The 16919-nt window shown below is 36.7% G+C and overlaps 1 protein-coding gene across 11 annotated transcripts in view; it reads right to left on the bottom strand.

Moving 5' to 3' along the window:
• Nucleotides 1-16919, bottom strand: part of trol (terribly reduced optic lobes) — a 1731230-nt gene that overhangs the window by 1093609 nt on the left and 620702 nt on the right. For 9 of the 11 annotated variants that reach the window (XM_090387691.1, XM_090387694.1, XM_090387699.1 and 6 more), the window contains one exon: nt 6893-7009. The exons of the other annotated variants lie outside the window; for them this stretch is intronic. In XM_090387691.1, the coding sequence (XP_090243817.1) occupies nt 6893-7009 (117 nt within the window). The remainder of the gene's footprint in view (nt 1-6892; nt 7010-16919) is intronic. 11 annotated transcript variants of the gene reach the window in all.

The following is a 16919-nucleotide window of genomic DNA, read 5'->3' as shown; positions in this document are numbered from 1 at the left end:
ACAAGATTAGTGAATGGAACAAAGGGTTGCTCTTACGAAGAAAGGCTTAAGTTTTGCAAATTACAGTGTCTGGAGACAAGGTTGATTCGATTTGATTTAAGAATTCTTGGCACAAGAGCTACTGCGGCTAAAATGCGCCTGTAAGGGAGACTAGGCACCGGCGAGGTGATCTGATAGAGGGGTATAAAGTGTTGAATGGTTTGAGCATGCTCAATGCCAATGGTATTCTTCCTCTTGCTCAGAATAATCACCTGAGAGGGCATAAATTCAAATTGAGGAAAGACAGATGTGCAGAAATTTGCCTTTAGCCAGCAGAGATGTGGTTGCTGGAACAGACTTCCATCCCTTGTTGTGGAAGTTGATAGCCTAAGTAAATTTTAGGCTCAGCTGGACAGGTATTTCAAACAAACAGAGGGGTGAAGTTTAAGTTTTTTTTTTTTTTTTTGTCTGATGCTGCATAAGCTTGCTTTCTTGCATCATATGCCTCTACTAATGCTATGTCTGAAGTATAATTGCAGTCTTGTCTAGATGATCCTACATTACTTCTTTTACCAGTGACTCCATTATTTTCTCTGGAACAGAAATTAAACTAACAGGCCTGTAATTTCTTGTATTACTCTTTGATCTGCCTTTGTGAATTGGGGATACATTCAAACATCTCCAGTACTTAGGGACCCTGAGGACTGGAGATGTGTGAATCACCTGAATCCAAGGAGGCTCTCAATTATTTCTAAGCATTTGCTTACTTCCTTTTCTGCTTCCCTTAATATAATTGGATAGATCCCATCCACCCGAAGTGCCCTTCTTAAGTTTAACTTCAAGAATTTGTCTTCCACTTTCCTCTCAGTGTTTAGAAAATTATTTATCTCCCATTTAGAGTTTAATAAACATGTGGCATCTGCTTTCCTAGAGAAGTCTTCATGTGTGAATGTAGATGCAAAATACTCATTCAGTTTGTCAGCAACCTGAGCAACCGAACCATCAGTTTCAGGTGGACAAATTTGATTCATCCTCTTCCGTCTAGTTAATGTCCGTGTGAAACACCAGATATCTAAAAAAGTGTTTGCTGTTTTTCTCTCTGCATCCTTTGCCAAAGATTTCTCACAATCTGCCTTCACTTGCCTAATCTCCTTTGTGACTTGATTATTGACTAGCTTATATCTACCATAGGTGTCTGTGTCACCTGATAATTTATATGAATCGAATGCATTTTTCTTCTCCTCCACAAGTTTCATTGGTTCATCTAACATCCATTCAGGGCTAAATCTTGAACAGTATTTCTTACTTTGTACAAAATGCCTAGTAGCTTTTATGATTAATTCCTTGAATGTTTCCCCATTTAGAATTTTGTGAAGGTAATATCAGTTGGTTCCACTGTATAGAATATAAAAATTATCTGAGACTACTGTTGTCATTTATGAAAGAAAAACCCTTCTCTTTTTGTTGAATGGTAGTTACATCTTTAATTAAATTCCACATCAATACACTGTGATCACTGCCACCTAGTGGTTCTTTTATCTACAGATTCTTAATGCATGAACAATCCTTGCTGATAACCAGATCAAGAATATTTCTCCTGTTGCCTCTCTAACATGCTGCTGTAGAAAGCAGTCATCCAATAAATGCACAAAATTCTTGCTAATTATTATTAGCCATATGGTGCAAGGAAGCCTGAGGCTTATGCTTCACCAGCCAAAAAAAAGAGTTACCCTGAGAGAGAGAGAGAGAGAGAGAGAGAGAGAAGTAGAAGGAAATCACCAAGAAAGAGAAGAATGATTATATCCAGCTTAGGACCCTGGGTGTGCCAAGCCCATAGTCACCAGATGTGAGCCCCTGGGGTTAACGTGTGAGTGGACCAACTCACAAGTTTCAGTCAATATCCAGAAAATTAAAATCCCCCATTATAAGACATTCTGATTTATTGGCTGACTATTTCTATGTATACTTGTTCTAGATAGACTTTTAGATAAGTGAACACTCATTTCAATTGGCTTCATCTTGTGATGTGGCTTAGGATTATTGGTTCTGTTAAGTTAGCAAAGGATCAGAAGGAAGAGATTTTAGCAGTATGAAAATGAGCATATCCCAGAAGAATATGTTTTATAATAAGTGATGTAAACAGTGTGACGTAAACAATGAAAACAGAGTGGTGGTTCATCTCTGAGAAATAAAGGGATGTGTTACATGGTATGACTATTCTTATTCTCACCATTACAAATTCTTTTTGCCTATTCATTTGGATGCTGGATTTCACTAATTTTCTGCTTTATTTGTAACAATTTATTACAAGGTTGGTTGCTCCATATTTGAACCCATTTTTTTTTTTTTTTCCCTTATGTAGTTTATAATAAGTGAAGGGAACTGGAATGGAGTCAGTGTATAGGGTTTTTTGCTGCTTGGCCACTTGCTGGTATTCCAACATGCCCTGGAATTCTGCAAAATGTAATGGTTTATTTATTGTCAGTGAGTCGAAATACTTGTGATCTGATTTATCTAAACAGTGGATGTAAATTTTGAAAAAAAAAAAAAAATTGTTTTCCAGCACCGCCACCGCATTCAGAGTTTGTATAATATATGATCTGTGGGCTGAAGAGGTTAATGAGTAGGTTTAAGGTCATTTTGATAATGTAAAGTTCCACCTTATATAAACTTCATTCATGTGGTGGCAAGACAGACCATAGATAGGAGGACTACTGCAGCTCACACAGCTGTTTAAGTTAGTGAACCATCAGTAAATATATGCAGAGCTTTGAGAATTGGCTAAAGCAGGGGGGGAAAAAAAAAACTTTTCAAAAGAAAATTTTTGTCCAGGGTTTGTTGTTTTTGTTTGTTATTTGGTTTTTTAGGAGCATTAGCAACTAAGGCCATATTGCTCCGAGATATGTGGTGGTCATTCCCTGACCTTTCCGCATCCTCCATATTTGGTGGTGACGGGCTCGAACCCCGGTCTAATCAAGAAGAGTGTGCTACGCACTGCTGCTCCTTCCCACCTGGCTTTGTCCAGGGAGTGTTTCTCCTAATGACAGTAGTAGCTATCACATTGAAGTATGAATATTTTCCATGGAGACTGCACTTGTTCTGTGTCTTGTATACACTGGCCAGTTGTATATTCCATTGCTGCATTATTCCTTATAAGCAGAATTCCTAATGGAATATTCTCATTCAGTTTGTTTCTCTATGTCCAGATGAGGAGGGGAGGAGAATGGAGACTACAGATTTTGACTGCATAATTAAGAAATAAAATCTTTTTCCAAAGGTGAAGGGGTTTGTTGGAATCTATATATAGATAAGATATCTATGCCAGATATCTACAGATATCTGGCAAAGCCCTGAATGCCCCAAGAGCAATACCGAGAGCACCATGTTATACTGGGTTAAGACATTTAATACAGTCTTTCGTGTGAAGCAAACTAGGGTTCTGTTTTGTTTGTTTGTTTTGTTTTGTTTTTATTGGCGCATTAGCTACGGAGGCTATAATGCGCCAAGACCAAGTCGTATATAAAAAATTTTTAAACTTTCAGTGACCTACATAGTTAGGTCACTATGTCAAGATGTATAAAAGAAACATGTAAATTTTATATAAGATCAAAAATGTTTATTGACTTTAAAAAAGGTAAAAACAGCAGACACATGGTCATTGTCAGATAAAATCTGACTGAGTGTATACGGCTCAGTCAGATGATTAAAAGCGGTAAAACGGATATTACCAAAATCTGGACAATCAATTAAAATGTGTCTCACAGTTAAAATTGTGCCACAGGACACACACATAGGAGGGTCATCAGACCTCATAGGGTTCTGTAATCTAATCTAATTGATCACAGCTTGATATAGGTGGAGAAGCATATAGCGATACACTTCCCTCCCCGTGTCATAGACGAGATAACTTCAAGTTATATTCAAGCTTTTTCATATACAGAAAATGTTTGTGATATAATGGATTCCTGGAATCAGGGAGAAGGCTGTTATTACTCTACTCACGAGGATTATTAGTCCACATTTTGAATATTATATCCAGATCTGGAGAATATACATTAAAAAAGACTAACTTCTAGAGAGGATTCAAAGAAAGGTGACCAGATCAATGATGGGGCAAATCAATGCATAAGAGAAACAGCCTATAAGGCAAAGTTTGACAACTAAACATCTGAGGATCTGACTGAGGTGTATAAAGTGGATTGAGTAAAATGAATGGGTGGGAAAGGTCTATTCTCCCCAAAGATCAGAAAAGAATCAGGGGCAACAAATATAAAATCTCAGAAAATAACAGAAGACTGAATTTTCCAAGGTTCACCTGTGGACAGCAGACTGTCAAATATTGAAATAAGTTGCCTCTTAACATGGCATAGGCAGTGAGGTTGGCTAAATTTAAAGCAGAATTAGATGGTTACTTTGTGGGAATGAGAATAGTACATACATTGTTTTATTTTATGTTATTATTCTTTAAATTTAATTTAATTAATTTTTTTTTTTTTTTGGCTGATGCAAAGTGCTTCTTTGCATTGTTTGACCTTACTAATACTAAGATATTCCAGCTATCTTTATTATTATTATTTTCATCTTAGTTGGGTAAAAAAAAAAAAAAAAAAAAAACCCTCTTCCTGCTTTAGTACGAATTATAACAAGGAGTAAATTTTGGTTGCCTCACCAGAATTTTTGTGATGGTTTTACAGACTCTTTAACAAATGTAGTTTTTAATTACATTTGTTAAAAGGTACTGAGTAATTCAGATTTCAGAAAGAAACAACCGAAAGGGAAAGAGGAAATTTCCATAATTCTAGTAAGTATTTTTCCTTCAATAACCCTGACTCAAGTACTTTTTTCCAAATGTTAGTTAGTCTTGGAAAATGAGAGACAACTGTGCTTTATTTGATTAACACTAATGTACTGGCAAGTGGCAAAAATATTGTCAAGTAATTATTCAAAGACTGGCAGGAGGCATAGAATAGATTCAGTGCTGCATGCTTGGTTCTGAACTAAGAACCTGCTGAGTATCCGTTGTTGGTCTAACCATGTTAGACCAACAACAGATACTCAGAGGTTCACCTGATATGATCACCTGAAGGAGAAAGAAATGGTAGTTATAAACTATTGCAAAAAATTTGGACAAAGTTTGATTCATGGGGGAAAGGAAGAAAGTTACTAATGATTACTAATAACTATTCTGATCTTGAACCATAATAAAAACTTCACTGTCTCAAACTGAACTGACTGAGAGCAATTTCAGTTTTCACGTTGATGCCACCCATTAAATTAGATTGTTTGTAATAAGCTGACCTATAATCCAAACTATACAAGAGGTTTGAAATCCATTGCCATGGATAATCAAGTTTCAAACAATACTACAATATGAAAGACACTGTACAATAAACTGATTTAACTTGTTCACATTTATAAACATTCTGCATGAAAAAAAGTTAACTCGTGTATTTGGAGCAAGTGATGACATACCTCCTTTTAGAAATTTCATTCAAATCAGTGCCTCATTTTCCTCTGATAATTCTAGAATTATTGGAAGTCACATCAGTATAAAAAATGGATAATAATATTAATAGTTTTTGTCATAGAGTACAAGGAAGCCATAGGCTTTTTCTGCACTTGTACAAAAAAAAAAAAAAAAAAACCTCAAGTAGATAAGAAAACAAATTATATGCTTCCCTCATCACCCAAGTAAGTATCCAGTTCACATCTGAATTTATTCAAACTGTCAACCTCAGCTACCTGTGAAGGCAACTTGTTCCAACAATCACCAAATTGCTGGTTAAAAGAAAACTTCCTACAATCTAATTTAAACCTTAACTCCAGTGGCAGCTTGTGACTCTGATGTATGGGGGTGCTGCTTCTTAAAGTCACATTAAATTGCTTAGGTTATAAGACATGTAGACATAAATAGTAATAATAAGAGTTAAAAATACTACAAAAACAGACTTGGGGGGTAATCTTGAAATTATTTTAAAAAATCCATTCTTAGGATTTTATTTTTTGAAAATAGATTAACTTTTTTATTTAAGTTTGCTGCACTGTTCAAATCGGCACTGCTCGCTTCACAGTTCCTTTGCCTCGTTTTGTCACCCCTGAAAAACGTGTATTGGCAACTTGCCAACTAGGCATTGATTGAACCACTGGGACCAAAATGTGGAACTGCGTAGCACACAGTTCCGCCTACAGTTATAAACTTCAAAGTTGAACACGATTTTGTGTTTTTATTTGTTTATTATTGAAATGATTATTGGAAATAGAAGATGCGTAAACTATATGTGGGTCCTGTTAATAAAAATATTCATCATGTTGCATTGTTCTTCAATTGATATAACTCCGTTGACTGTATATTTAGATTTAAAAAGCTTAGGGATGCTGCAGTTCCGCAGTACCTACCAATGAGCCGCCCCTGCTCAACACCCACAATGAAGTGCCTTATCAAAAAGAAGCTAGCACAGAAAAAAATGCAAATGCCCAAACAATTTAGATAAGAGGGTTTAATAATTTCGATACTTTGGAAGGATGCTCTTTAAAAAAAAAAAAAAAAAAGTTGTATACAAAATGTTTATTCAAGTCAAATTTGCATTATAAACAAGATGTAGTTTAAAATAAAATTTATTCACTATGGTGTGTGCATGTCTGTATATGAGAGAAGGGGTAGTTTTTGCATTATTTGCATTTAGAAAACTGTCTTGAATGCAGAACCACATGCTTTATTTCTAAGTATAAATTCATAATTAATATTGTTAATTTCTTTTTATTAAAGTCATGAGGAATAAAAAATTATGATGCTAATATGAGGAAACCAAATTCATGCATTTTATATGTTAGAGCAAAACAAGTTATTCTGTAAAATGTTAAAACAATTAAAGTAATTGATCAAGAAAATTTAGGAACAAATATTATTACATACAGCAGTCAAGTTCATCAGAGCGGTCAGGACAGTCAGGCAAGCCATCACAATATTTTGCTCTGTCAATACACAGACCAGTGAGGCAACGAAACTGGGAAGGTCGGCAAAGGCGAGTTTCTAAGTATAAGTCAGTTAGTGTAATTGAAGCATAGAAAGTTAGTAATTATTAAAAGCTAGAAATTATTAAAATATTAAGATACGACAAATAGGAACATGCAGAAAAGTCTTGATATTAACTACAGGATACCTCTGTAGGTTAAAGTAAGCTGTGAGGGTGGTTCAATAAAGAACTGACCTCACCTACTTCCACATATCGCAGTCATGATATTTTATGTGTATCATCATACATATCTTTGTACTGAAAGTAAAATAAAGCTGTAAAATTTCAGCCTTGTCTTAATTTGTTTTTCTCTTACAGAGCTGAACATGTGATGAAGTAGCATCATGGACAAAGTTGAAGCCAAAGCTGTAATCCAGTATCTGTTCTTGAAGGGGAAATCTCCTAAAGAAATCCACGAGGAGATGACTGCTGTATATAAGGATGAAGCCCCATCCTATGGCATTGTGAAGTACTGGCATAGACAGTTTAGGTGTGATCGGACATTGGTTGAATGTGAACTTATTACAGGTCGTCCCATTCAGCCATTGATGACAGCACAATCAGAAGAGTGGAATCATTAATCATGGAAGATGGCCAGATATGTGCGTGAATTGTCCCAGGAGGTGAAGATTAGTGTGGGCTCTGTTGAAACAGTCCTTCATAATCAACTCCATTTACGGAAATTGAGTTCAAAATGGATTCCCCGATTATTGACTGGTTTCCAGAAGGCTGATTGACAACAGAAATCATGAGTTGTTAGCCCTGTGTCAAAAAAATGAGGAAGACTTTTTCCTCTTATCTAATCACTCAGGATGAAAGTTTGATACACCATTTCAACCCTGAAAGTAAAAAGCAGTCCATGGAATGGAGACATCATGGTTCCCCACCCCCCAAGAAGGCAAGGGTTCAAGCATCAGCAGGAAAGGTCTTGCTGACTGTTTTGGGATGAGAAAGGTGTAATAATGACTGATTACCTGCCGAAAGGTAGAACAATTACAGGTGCCTATTATGCTAATTACTCAAAAAATTATGGGAGAAAATAAAAACATGTAGGCATGGTATGCTGTCCAAAGGTGTGAGAGTGCTTCAAGGCAATGCCCCAGTTCACACTTCTGAAATTGCAACAACACAAGCAGCCACTTGTGGATATGAAATACTGCCCCATCCAGCCTAGTCACATTGAGCCCCATTGGACTTCTTGTTTCCTTCCTTCCTTCCTTCCTTCCTTCCTTCCTTCCTTCCTTCCCTCCCTCCCTCCCTCAAATCATTTCTTCGGGGGACCCACTTCCCTGATGACAAGACACTCATTTCTGCAACAGAGTCATGGTTCAAAGACCAATCTCTTCACTTCTACAAAAACAGTATCCGTAGCCTCATCCAACAGTGGCAAAAATGTGTAAATCTGCACGGTGGCTATGTAGAGAAGGACTAAAGCCTGTGCCAAGAATCAACAAGCTAGCACCTCTGCAGCTAGGTAAGGACGATTCTTTATTGAACCACCCTCGTAGAAGTAAGGCTAAGGTAAAAACATAATTAGGAGAGCACCACTAAAAGGATGGAATGAAAAAATATAAGAGCAAATTAGCACTGCATTTTATCATAATCTACTTCTTGTTCAGTGCTTCAATGAGCATTTACAGAGCAAGTGCTTGACAAAATGGGGAGGGTAATAATTTTATCTGCCAAACATATAGACTAAAGACAAGCATATCCAGTAGAAAGCTTCCATAAATTTAATAGGCAATAAAAACATTAATACTTTAATATTGATTATAATATTGAACATTAATAGAATGTTCAAATCTGGTAATACCGCATATAATGTCTATGAATAATTATAATTATTTAAGAAATTCACAATGGTAAAAAAAAAAAAAAACAACTGAAATGCAAAGTATGACTGTTTCACATTTACAAAAAATGTGAAACAGTCATACAAGACATTTTAGTATAACTTTGCATAAATATTGTTCATTGACATCCAGGAACATGTCCAATATGATTACCATAGTATTCCAAACTATATCCCATGCAATGACGATGATGTTACCAACAGGTTGTCAGCCTTTTTTTGGGGGTGGAGGTGTTGAAGAGAGCATTATTATTCATGTGGTATAACTAATGACTAATTCCACATGAACTGATGATTTGGTGAATAAATATAGGCAATCTGATGAAAATGCTTCAAGTTGGACCAAAAGATTTGAGATTCTGCAAGACTTTTGGGCAACTAAATGGGATATGTTAGAGTCACAAAAAACATAAGAGGCAGGCTTTCATATGTTTGCACATTAATGCTAGGAGTTGTTGTTATGGGGGGTTTGATGGCGCATAAGCTACTTTGGCTATAATGCACCTATTCATTTATTGTATAAAGAAATGGGAAAGTTTCATAAATTCAGAATTGATTAAAAAGTCCAGTTTGCTTTAAGAAGTTGAAAAATTCAGAAATATTTGCATTGTCTCCAATGAGATTCTCTAAAGTTATTGGTTTACCAAGATTAACCAGCAATAGTAGAGATGAAGTTCTGTCTTGTTTATAGTAAGAGCAGTCATTGACAATGTGTTTAATACTCAGATTTATATTACAAAGTGGACACTGTGGCAGGTTGTCCCCTGTGAGTAAATAAAGGTGGGTTAGATAAGTATGACCTATTCTTGCCCTTGAAAGGACTACTTCTCATCTTGATGTGCAGACACTGGAATGACAAATTTTCAGATCATGTTTAAATTGAGAGTGCCGTATTGCTGTCCATTCTGACAGGCATGCAGTCCAAACGGTTAATGCATAGTTTGATGGCAGAACAGGGATATTAGTTAAGTCTAAGGTAGTTGGATTTTTTGCAGCCAGTTCATTGGCATTTTGAATATCCAGCAATATCCAGCAGAAGGTGACCATTTGATGGTGTTCTTCAATTTGTAGTAATATGCTTCTTATTTCATCTAGAACTTTTCATTTGTTCACCCTAGAACAGGGTGAACGTTATCTGAGGAGTTACATAAATCCATGATTGAGCTGAGGGAATCAGTGAAAATAAAAATTTTAAAGCATAGTCAGAAGAGATATTTTGTAAAGCTAGTTTAACTGCATACAATTCAACTGAGAACATACTGAATTCAGATGGATGTCAGATGCCGAAGTAATGGTATTTGGAAACACTGCAGCCACTCCAACATTTGAATTAGATTGAGCCATCTGAATAAATTGGAGAAAAATCAATATACTGTATTTCTTCGATGCCATCTTAAGACACCATCGATTGTAAGACATACCTTAATTTCAGAAAAAAAAAAGCTTTGATTCTAAGAAAAAATAAATAAAATAAAACACTAAAATAAATCTAACAAATATTTTTATTATAATAGGATTCAATTTACTAACAACAATAGTACTGGTATTTATCAGTAGATATGTTATTCATCACTTCCTTCTGAATCTTCTAAGCCATTGATATCTGCACCTGAATCAATATCAGAGTCTACTTCACATTAAGGGTCAGATTCTTCTGAGCCGTCGTTATCTTCATTATTCCATAATATATCATCTTCTGAGCAATCGAGAGCATTGGTGAAGCAACATTTTTTAAACGAGTGCTTTACTATCTGTTTCCAAGCTGTTGATACCCATTCTGCCAATTTTGATGCCGGCACTTTCTTAATTTTTTTTGGAAAGTGTCAGCGGAAGGTTGTCAGTCAACAGCTAGGATTCATATTCCTTTCTCAAGTAATCCTTAAATGGTTTGTTGACTGAAACATCGAGTGGCTGCAGTTGGCTAGTTATGCCACCAGGAATCATAACCAAGTGACCACGTTTTTGCCCGATTTTATTTTTGACATGTTCAGACACATGTCCATGAAATGCATCATGCACTAGCATGCTAGGTGGGTTACAAAGACTTCAAGGAAGTCTATTCCACACAACATTTAGCCAGTCTTCCATAAGCTCTGCCGACATCCATCCATTTTTTTGTACACACAATAACATCTTTGGAGAAAATTTCATTCTTTGGTATGGTTTTTCTATTTAAAATTAAATATGGTGGCAACTTTCGCCCATCAGCAGTGATGCATAGCATCACAGTGATATGCTGCTTTTCATAGCCCATGCTTATAATCTTGATTTCTTCATTGACACAGCATTGACTGTGTAATTTCGAGGCATATCGAAGAAGACTGGGGTTTCATCAGCATTTCCAATTTGACTAAACTCATAGTTTCTTTTTTTTCTTTAATTTCATTACCCATCGCTCAAAGTTAATCAGCTTCTTTTAAAGTCTGCAGGAATTTTTGACAGATAGAGGTTCGGTGCCTTAACAATAATCTACCACAATGGATGAGTCTGTCGCACCAGCCACGACTGCCTTTAAAAATTATTTTCTCTATTCCAAAGGACTTAGCAATTTCCCCAGCTTTCAATTGCATGGCTTGTCGAGTGATGGGTAATCCTTTTGTGTGTGTCTCCATTACAAAACATATCACAGCTTCATTGACTTGTGGAAATCTTCCTTTCTTAGGCCCTGTAAAGCACTTGGTTGTTTCTTTGCATGAAAATATGGAATTGCGATCATTCTCTCCAATTACGAATATTTACTTCACTAACGTCAAAATGTCGATCCGCAGCTCTATTTCCATGTTCTTTTGCATACACAATAACTTTGTTTCAATTTGGCTTTGTAGTGCAATCTTATTGACATTTTAATGTGCAATAAGGCATCAAAATTAACAAAATATAGTAACTCCACTTCTTATGTACTTTCGAAGATACAAACAAAACTTCCTAGTTTTTGCTGAGTGAGCTCCACTATAATTAAATAACGATGGCTTCACATTTTGAAAGCACGTGAAATCTCCCACGACACTTTATTCTCCAAAGGAATTGGAGAATACGATAACGGTCAAACTTGGAGGCAGGATTTCCACGTAAAAACAAAACATGTGGTGTTGTGCAAAGCACAGGAAAATTTAAAAAAAAAAAAATGCAATTGTAAGATGCCATCTATTCTAAGATGCATCCCGTATTTAGAGACATTCATAGGGGGAAAAAAGTGCATCTTAGAATCGAAGAAATACAGTAACTTTGAGTGTGAGCTTCATGAAGTTGTTTGTAAAATGTTCTTTCCCCATTGTCGGAGGTAAGTGTCACAAGTCGGTATAGGAGGTGGAACCCATGGTGGTTGAGTACAAGTTATCTGTTATACAGAATGGATGGAAACATTCCAAACTTGCATCAGTTCAAGAAGGCGAAGACCAGCTGGCTTTACTATGCTAGGTTTATTTCTGAAAAGGTTTCCTAATGGTGGATTGAACAGGTATGACTGAATCAGATGGCATGGCACAACTTTGTATCTTGACAGCATACGTCAATAACAGTGTTTTCCTACTTAAAGATAGTGGGGGCTCATGGGCATCAATGTAGAGACTATGTGCTGGTGATGTTCTGAAAGCACCAAGTGCAAGTCTCAAAGCACTATGTTGAATTGGATGAAGCCAGTGCAATGCACTCAATCTGACTGAATCATAGATGAGTGCTCCATAATCAAGACTAGATCTGATTAATGCCTGGTTTGGCCGAAGCAGACATGTAAGATCTGCACCAAATGTTGGGAGGATAAAGCTCTGAGTATATTCAACTTTTTTAGTCAGGACGTACATACATTTTTAATATGGTCTATAAAATTTAACTTGTTGTCAACGGTTAATTCTAGAAATCTGATGTTATTAGTGACTGGGATGGAGACATTAGAAATTTGAAGTTCAAGATCCAGATAAAGTTTGCATTGTCTACAGAAATGGATAGCAACTGTTTTCTGCTGCAAGAGTCAAAAGCCAATGAGGCTAGCCCACTGTTGTATTTTATTAAGTGATATCTGAAGTTCCCGTTCAATAGACCTCATGTTTTCGGAATTGCAGGAGATGGAAAGGTCATCTGCATAAAGTTAGGTCTTAACTGTATTTGGAAGCTGTCTGGTGAGGGAATCAATTCTAAGAGCAAACAGAGTGGCACTCAGCACTGATCCCTGTGGAACTCCTTCCTGCATGAAAGTTGTGGAGAGGGCATGTTGATACTGAAATTGAAACGATCTAGTATGTAGGAAGTTCTGAACAAATATAGGAAGGTTGCCCTGCAGACCAAGAGAGTAAAGATCACTAAGTATGCCATGCCACTAGGTGGTCTCAAAAGCCTTCTCAATATCTATTGAAACCATTACAAAATGTTCACATTTAACAAAGGTGGTTCGAATGCAAATTCAGCCTTGACCATAAGATCTATAAGCATGACCTATTTTTACGAAAGCCATATTGTCTGTGACTCATTAGATGTTCTTACTTGATCGAGATGGGTCTTCTGTGGACAATTTTTTCAAGGATTTTGCTCAGGCAGATTGAGAGATATCGGTCATTAGTTATGGGGGGTTAGTTGAATCTTTCCCAGGCTTTAGGAATGCCAAAACGAGTGATGCCAAGAAGAGGGAAAAACATTTTCTAAAAATATACGATTGTGAAAAAACAGGAGCAGGTGCAAAGCTTTGTCGTCAAGATGTTGTAGCATGATATAATAAATCCCATCTGGCTGGGCAGTACCATTGTGGACAGTTCTAATGGCAAGCAAAAATCCAGAGTATTGCAGAGGTTTGTTATATGGAAGAAGGCAGGCAATTCGAAAGTTAATGGCATGCTTTTCTCTAGTGTTTTTAATTCGTTGGAATGATGTAGAATAGGCTGATGCTGCCGAGATTTCAGAAAAAGTATTGCCCAAAGCATTAGCAATATCTTAAGGGACTGGATATGTCTTGCCCTTTCCAGGAGAGGATTGGAGAAGGTACAGAAGGAAACTTACCAGATAACCGTCTAATTTATTTCCATATTATTTTAGGATCAGTGTTTCTGTTAGAGGTCGATGCAAAACAGGTCCAGTATCCTTTCTTGGTGCCTTTGTATAAAACGTGCTTTTGCCTTTAGCTTCTTATAATTAATGAGGTTCGTTGTGGTTGGACATTGCTGAAATAAATTCCAGGCTTTAATTTTTGCTTTCTTTGCTTTTGTGCATTCCTCATTCCACCAATAATTATAATGCTTGCAACCAGTCAGATTTGATAATGGTATTGTGTTCTTGGCCACTTTTAGGAGATGTGACGTGTTGTAATCTGTTAACATTATCAATATTCTGGATCTGGATTTTTTTCCTCATCAAGAAAGATTGATGATTGAAATTTTGCCCAGTATACAAGAACAAATTTCGATTTCCTTCGGAGTTTGTTTGAAGGAGTCTTTGATATTAAAAAAGTGCATATGATTGGAAAGTGGTCACTGCCCATAGGATCATTTAAAACGTACCATAGTCGGGACAAGTACTGGAGAACAAATTGAGAGATCTATTGCTGAGGTGTGTCCAGTTGGAAGCTGTATGTGAGTGTCTGCATCAGTATTGAGTATGGTGAGGTTTTGTGACTCTACAAAGTTTCAATGATTCAACCAAGTTGGTCTAGTTTGGGATTTCCCCATAAGGGATGGTGCCTGTTAATAAAATCCCCTAATATACAGAGAGGTGGAGATATCTGTATGAAGAGATCTTCAAGATCTTTTTAATAGTAAGTATGGTTTTGTGGTAGCTATAATGAGACAAATGTAATTGAAATATGGAGAGTTATATGAACAGCAACAGCTTCTATTTCAGTTTGAAAAGGAGTGCGTTTATATTGGATTTTCGAATTTATCAGGATTGCTACACCACCATGAGCAGCATTTGCTGTATTATGATCTCTTCAATAAAGGCAATAGTTATTTATCGAAGGAGAAATTTGTGAGGTTAAGTTAGTTTCCTGAAGACAAAGGGCAACTGGAGAATATCAGTTAATTAGATCATGGATAACATCTGTGTTGCAATAAAAGCCTCTGCAGTTCCATTGTAAAATACAAGGAGCTCTATCTGACTACTTTTTGTAGGTTACTGGCTTATGACGTTCCAATTTCGGTTTATTTTTTTTGGAGAAAACTGGCCAACTAGTGTCCATTTCTTCTTCAGCATAGATTTCTAGAAGGGGGATCTTCCTGTATGGATGTGCCATCTGCATCCATGGTTGTGTCCTGAATATTTTTCATTACATTTGCACTATGAGATATGGTATCTATCACTGAAGTAGAAGATGCCACTGGTATTGTCAGAGGATATTATTTGCCTGATCAGAGAACTTGGATTGTTGCTTACATATACTTGGTTTTTACTTGTAAAGAATATTTCTAGCCCAATCAGAAATTGATTTGTTAGTGGAAACTGTTACATCAGTTTGAGTGGATACTATTTGATACTTTTACAGCATTGGCATAGTTCATAGTTCAAGGTATATCAGGCTTAATATCCAAGTTTGCAGATGATAAAGGTTGGCAGGGTTGTTAATGGCAGCAAAGACAGTATTCTACTGAAACAGCATCTAGAAAAGTTAGGCAGATGGGCTAAGAACTGGCAACTGAAGTTTAACATTGACAAATGCAAAATACTGCATATGGGTAGCAGTAACCCAAGAGAAACATACCAACTGTATGGTACTACACTCAAGAAAAAAGACCTGGTGGTAGTTGTGCAGTGAAATATGAAGTTTTCTGAGAAGTGCAGATGGGCTGCCAGAGCTGGTCATGGAGTTTCAATGATATATAGGTCAGGCCACACAGTGAGTACTGCATACAGATCTGGAGGCCTCATTTTAGGAAGGATGTAGAGTTGCTACAACGAGTACAGAGAACGGCAACGAGGTTGGTGAGAGGAACAAAGGGGTACTCTTACTAAGAGAGAGTTAAGTTCTGCAGGTTGCAGCATCTGGAGACTAGACATCTGCGAGATGATCTGATTAAGGTGTATAAGGCCTCGAATGTTTTTAGCAGAGTCGATGCTGGTGGGATACTTCTGCTTGCTCAGGTTAAGAACCTGAGGACAGATAGATTCAAATTCAGGAAAGACAGTTGTAGAATAGATGTGCAAAAGTTTGCCTTTAGCCAGCAGGTAGTTGATTGCTGGAAAAAACTTCCATCTGTTGTTGTGGAAGTTGATAGTTTAAATTTTTACAAGTTCATTAACAAATATATGTGGTCTCAATTCTAATCTCAAAGATGTCCATTTCCACTTGCACTCTGCCAAACCTCATGTACTTTTTCTGACAGAATCTCAGTTATCAGTTGATTCAACTGCTGCTCATCTCAGTTGCCCATATTATTCGCTGTATAATTCCTTTTGCCTCTAAGGGGGTACTTGTCAACAAATATCTTCTTTAGTATTTGCAACCTCCAACCCAAGTACTAAGTACTATAGGTTCTTTTTTTTTTTTTTTTTTTTTTAAATGAAAACCCTAAATACGAGAGGTATTAGAACCTATAGTACTTAGTACCATGCTTGGGTTAGAGGTTGAGACGATGAATGAAGATATTTGTTGACATTAGACTTGAACTTCTGTAGACTGTAATTTTCAGGAAATACATATGAAGGAAGGTTGTTCCAGAAAACGGCAGTGGAATGAATAAACGAGGAAGATGAAAAGTTGGTTCTGTGAGTTTGACGTTGAACAGTAAATGGATGTTGGTGGCACGAGTTCAGACTGCTTTAAAAGAGATAGCAGGAATTATAGGAGCCAATTCAGAAGAACAGTGCCCATGGAAGTAACTGTAGAAAAGGCATGCAGCAGAAACAATAAGTCTGAGGCAGAGAATGGAGAGACCCTGTTAGAGAGGAATCATTAATTAACCTAACTACCCTCTTCTGAATGGAATCTAGAAGCCTGAGAGAGGTTTTGGGGGCACTGCCCCAGATGCAGAAACAATATTCTGGTAGGGCAGATTTGCGATTTGTACAGAGTGAACAGTTGTTTGAAAGAAAAGTAACGTGAAGAGCAAAAGAGAAAGCCAAGTTTTTTTGATGCAGAGGAAGCAATATTTGTAATG

The sequence above is a fragment of the Mastigoproctus giganteus genome, chromosome 13 (genome assembly GCF_048544385.1).
Source record: "Mastigoproctus giganteus isolate SK-2022 chromosome 13, ASM4854438v1, whole genome shotgun sequence".
NCBI classification, from domain to species: Eukaryota; Metazoa; Arthropoda; class Arachnida; order Uropygi; family Thelyphonidae; genus Mastigoproctus; species Mastigoproctus giganteus.
Note: the sequence above shows the minus strand (reverse complement) of the source record. Positions and strands in the feature narration are given on the sequence as shown.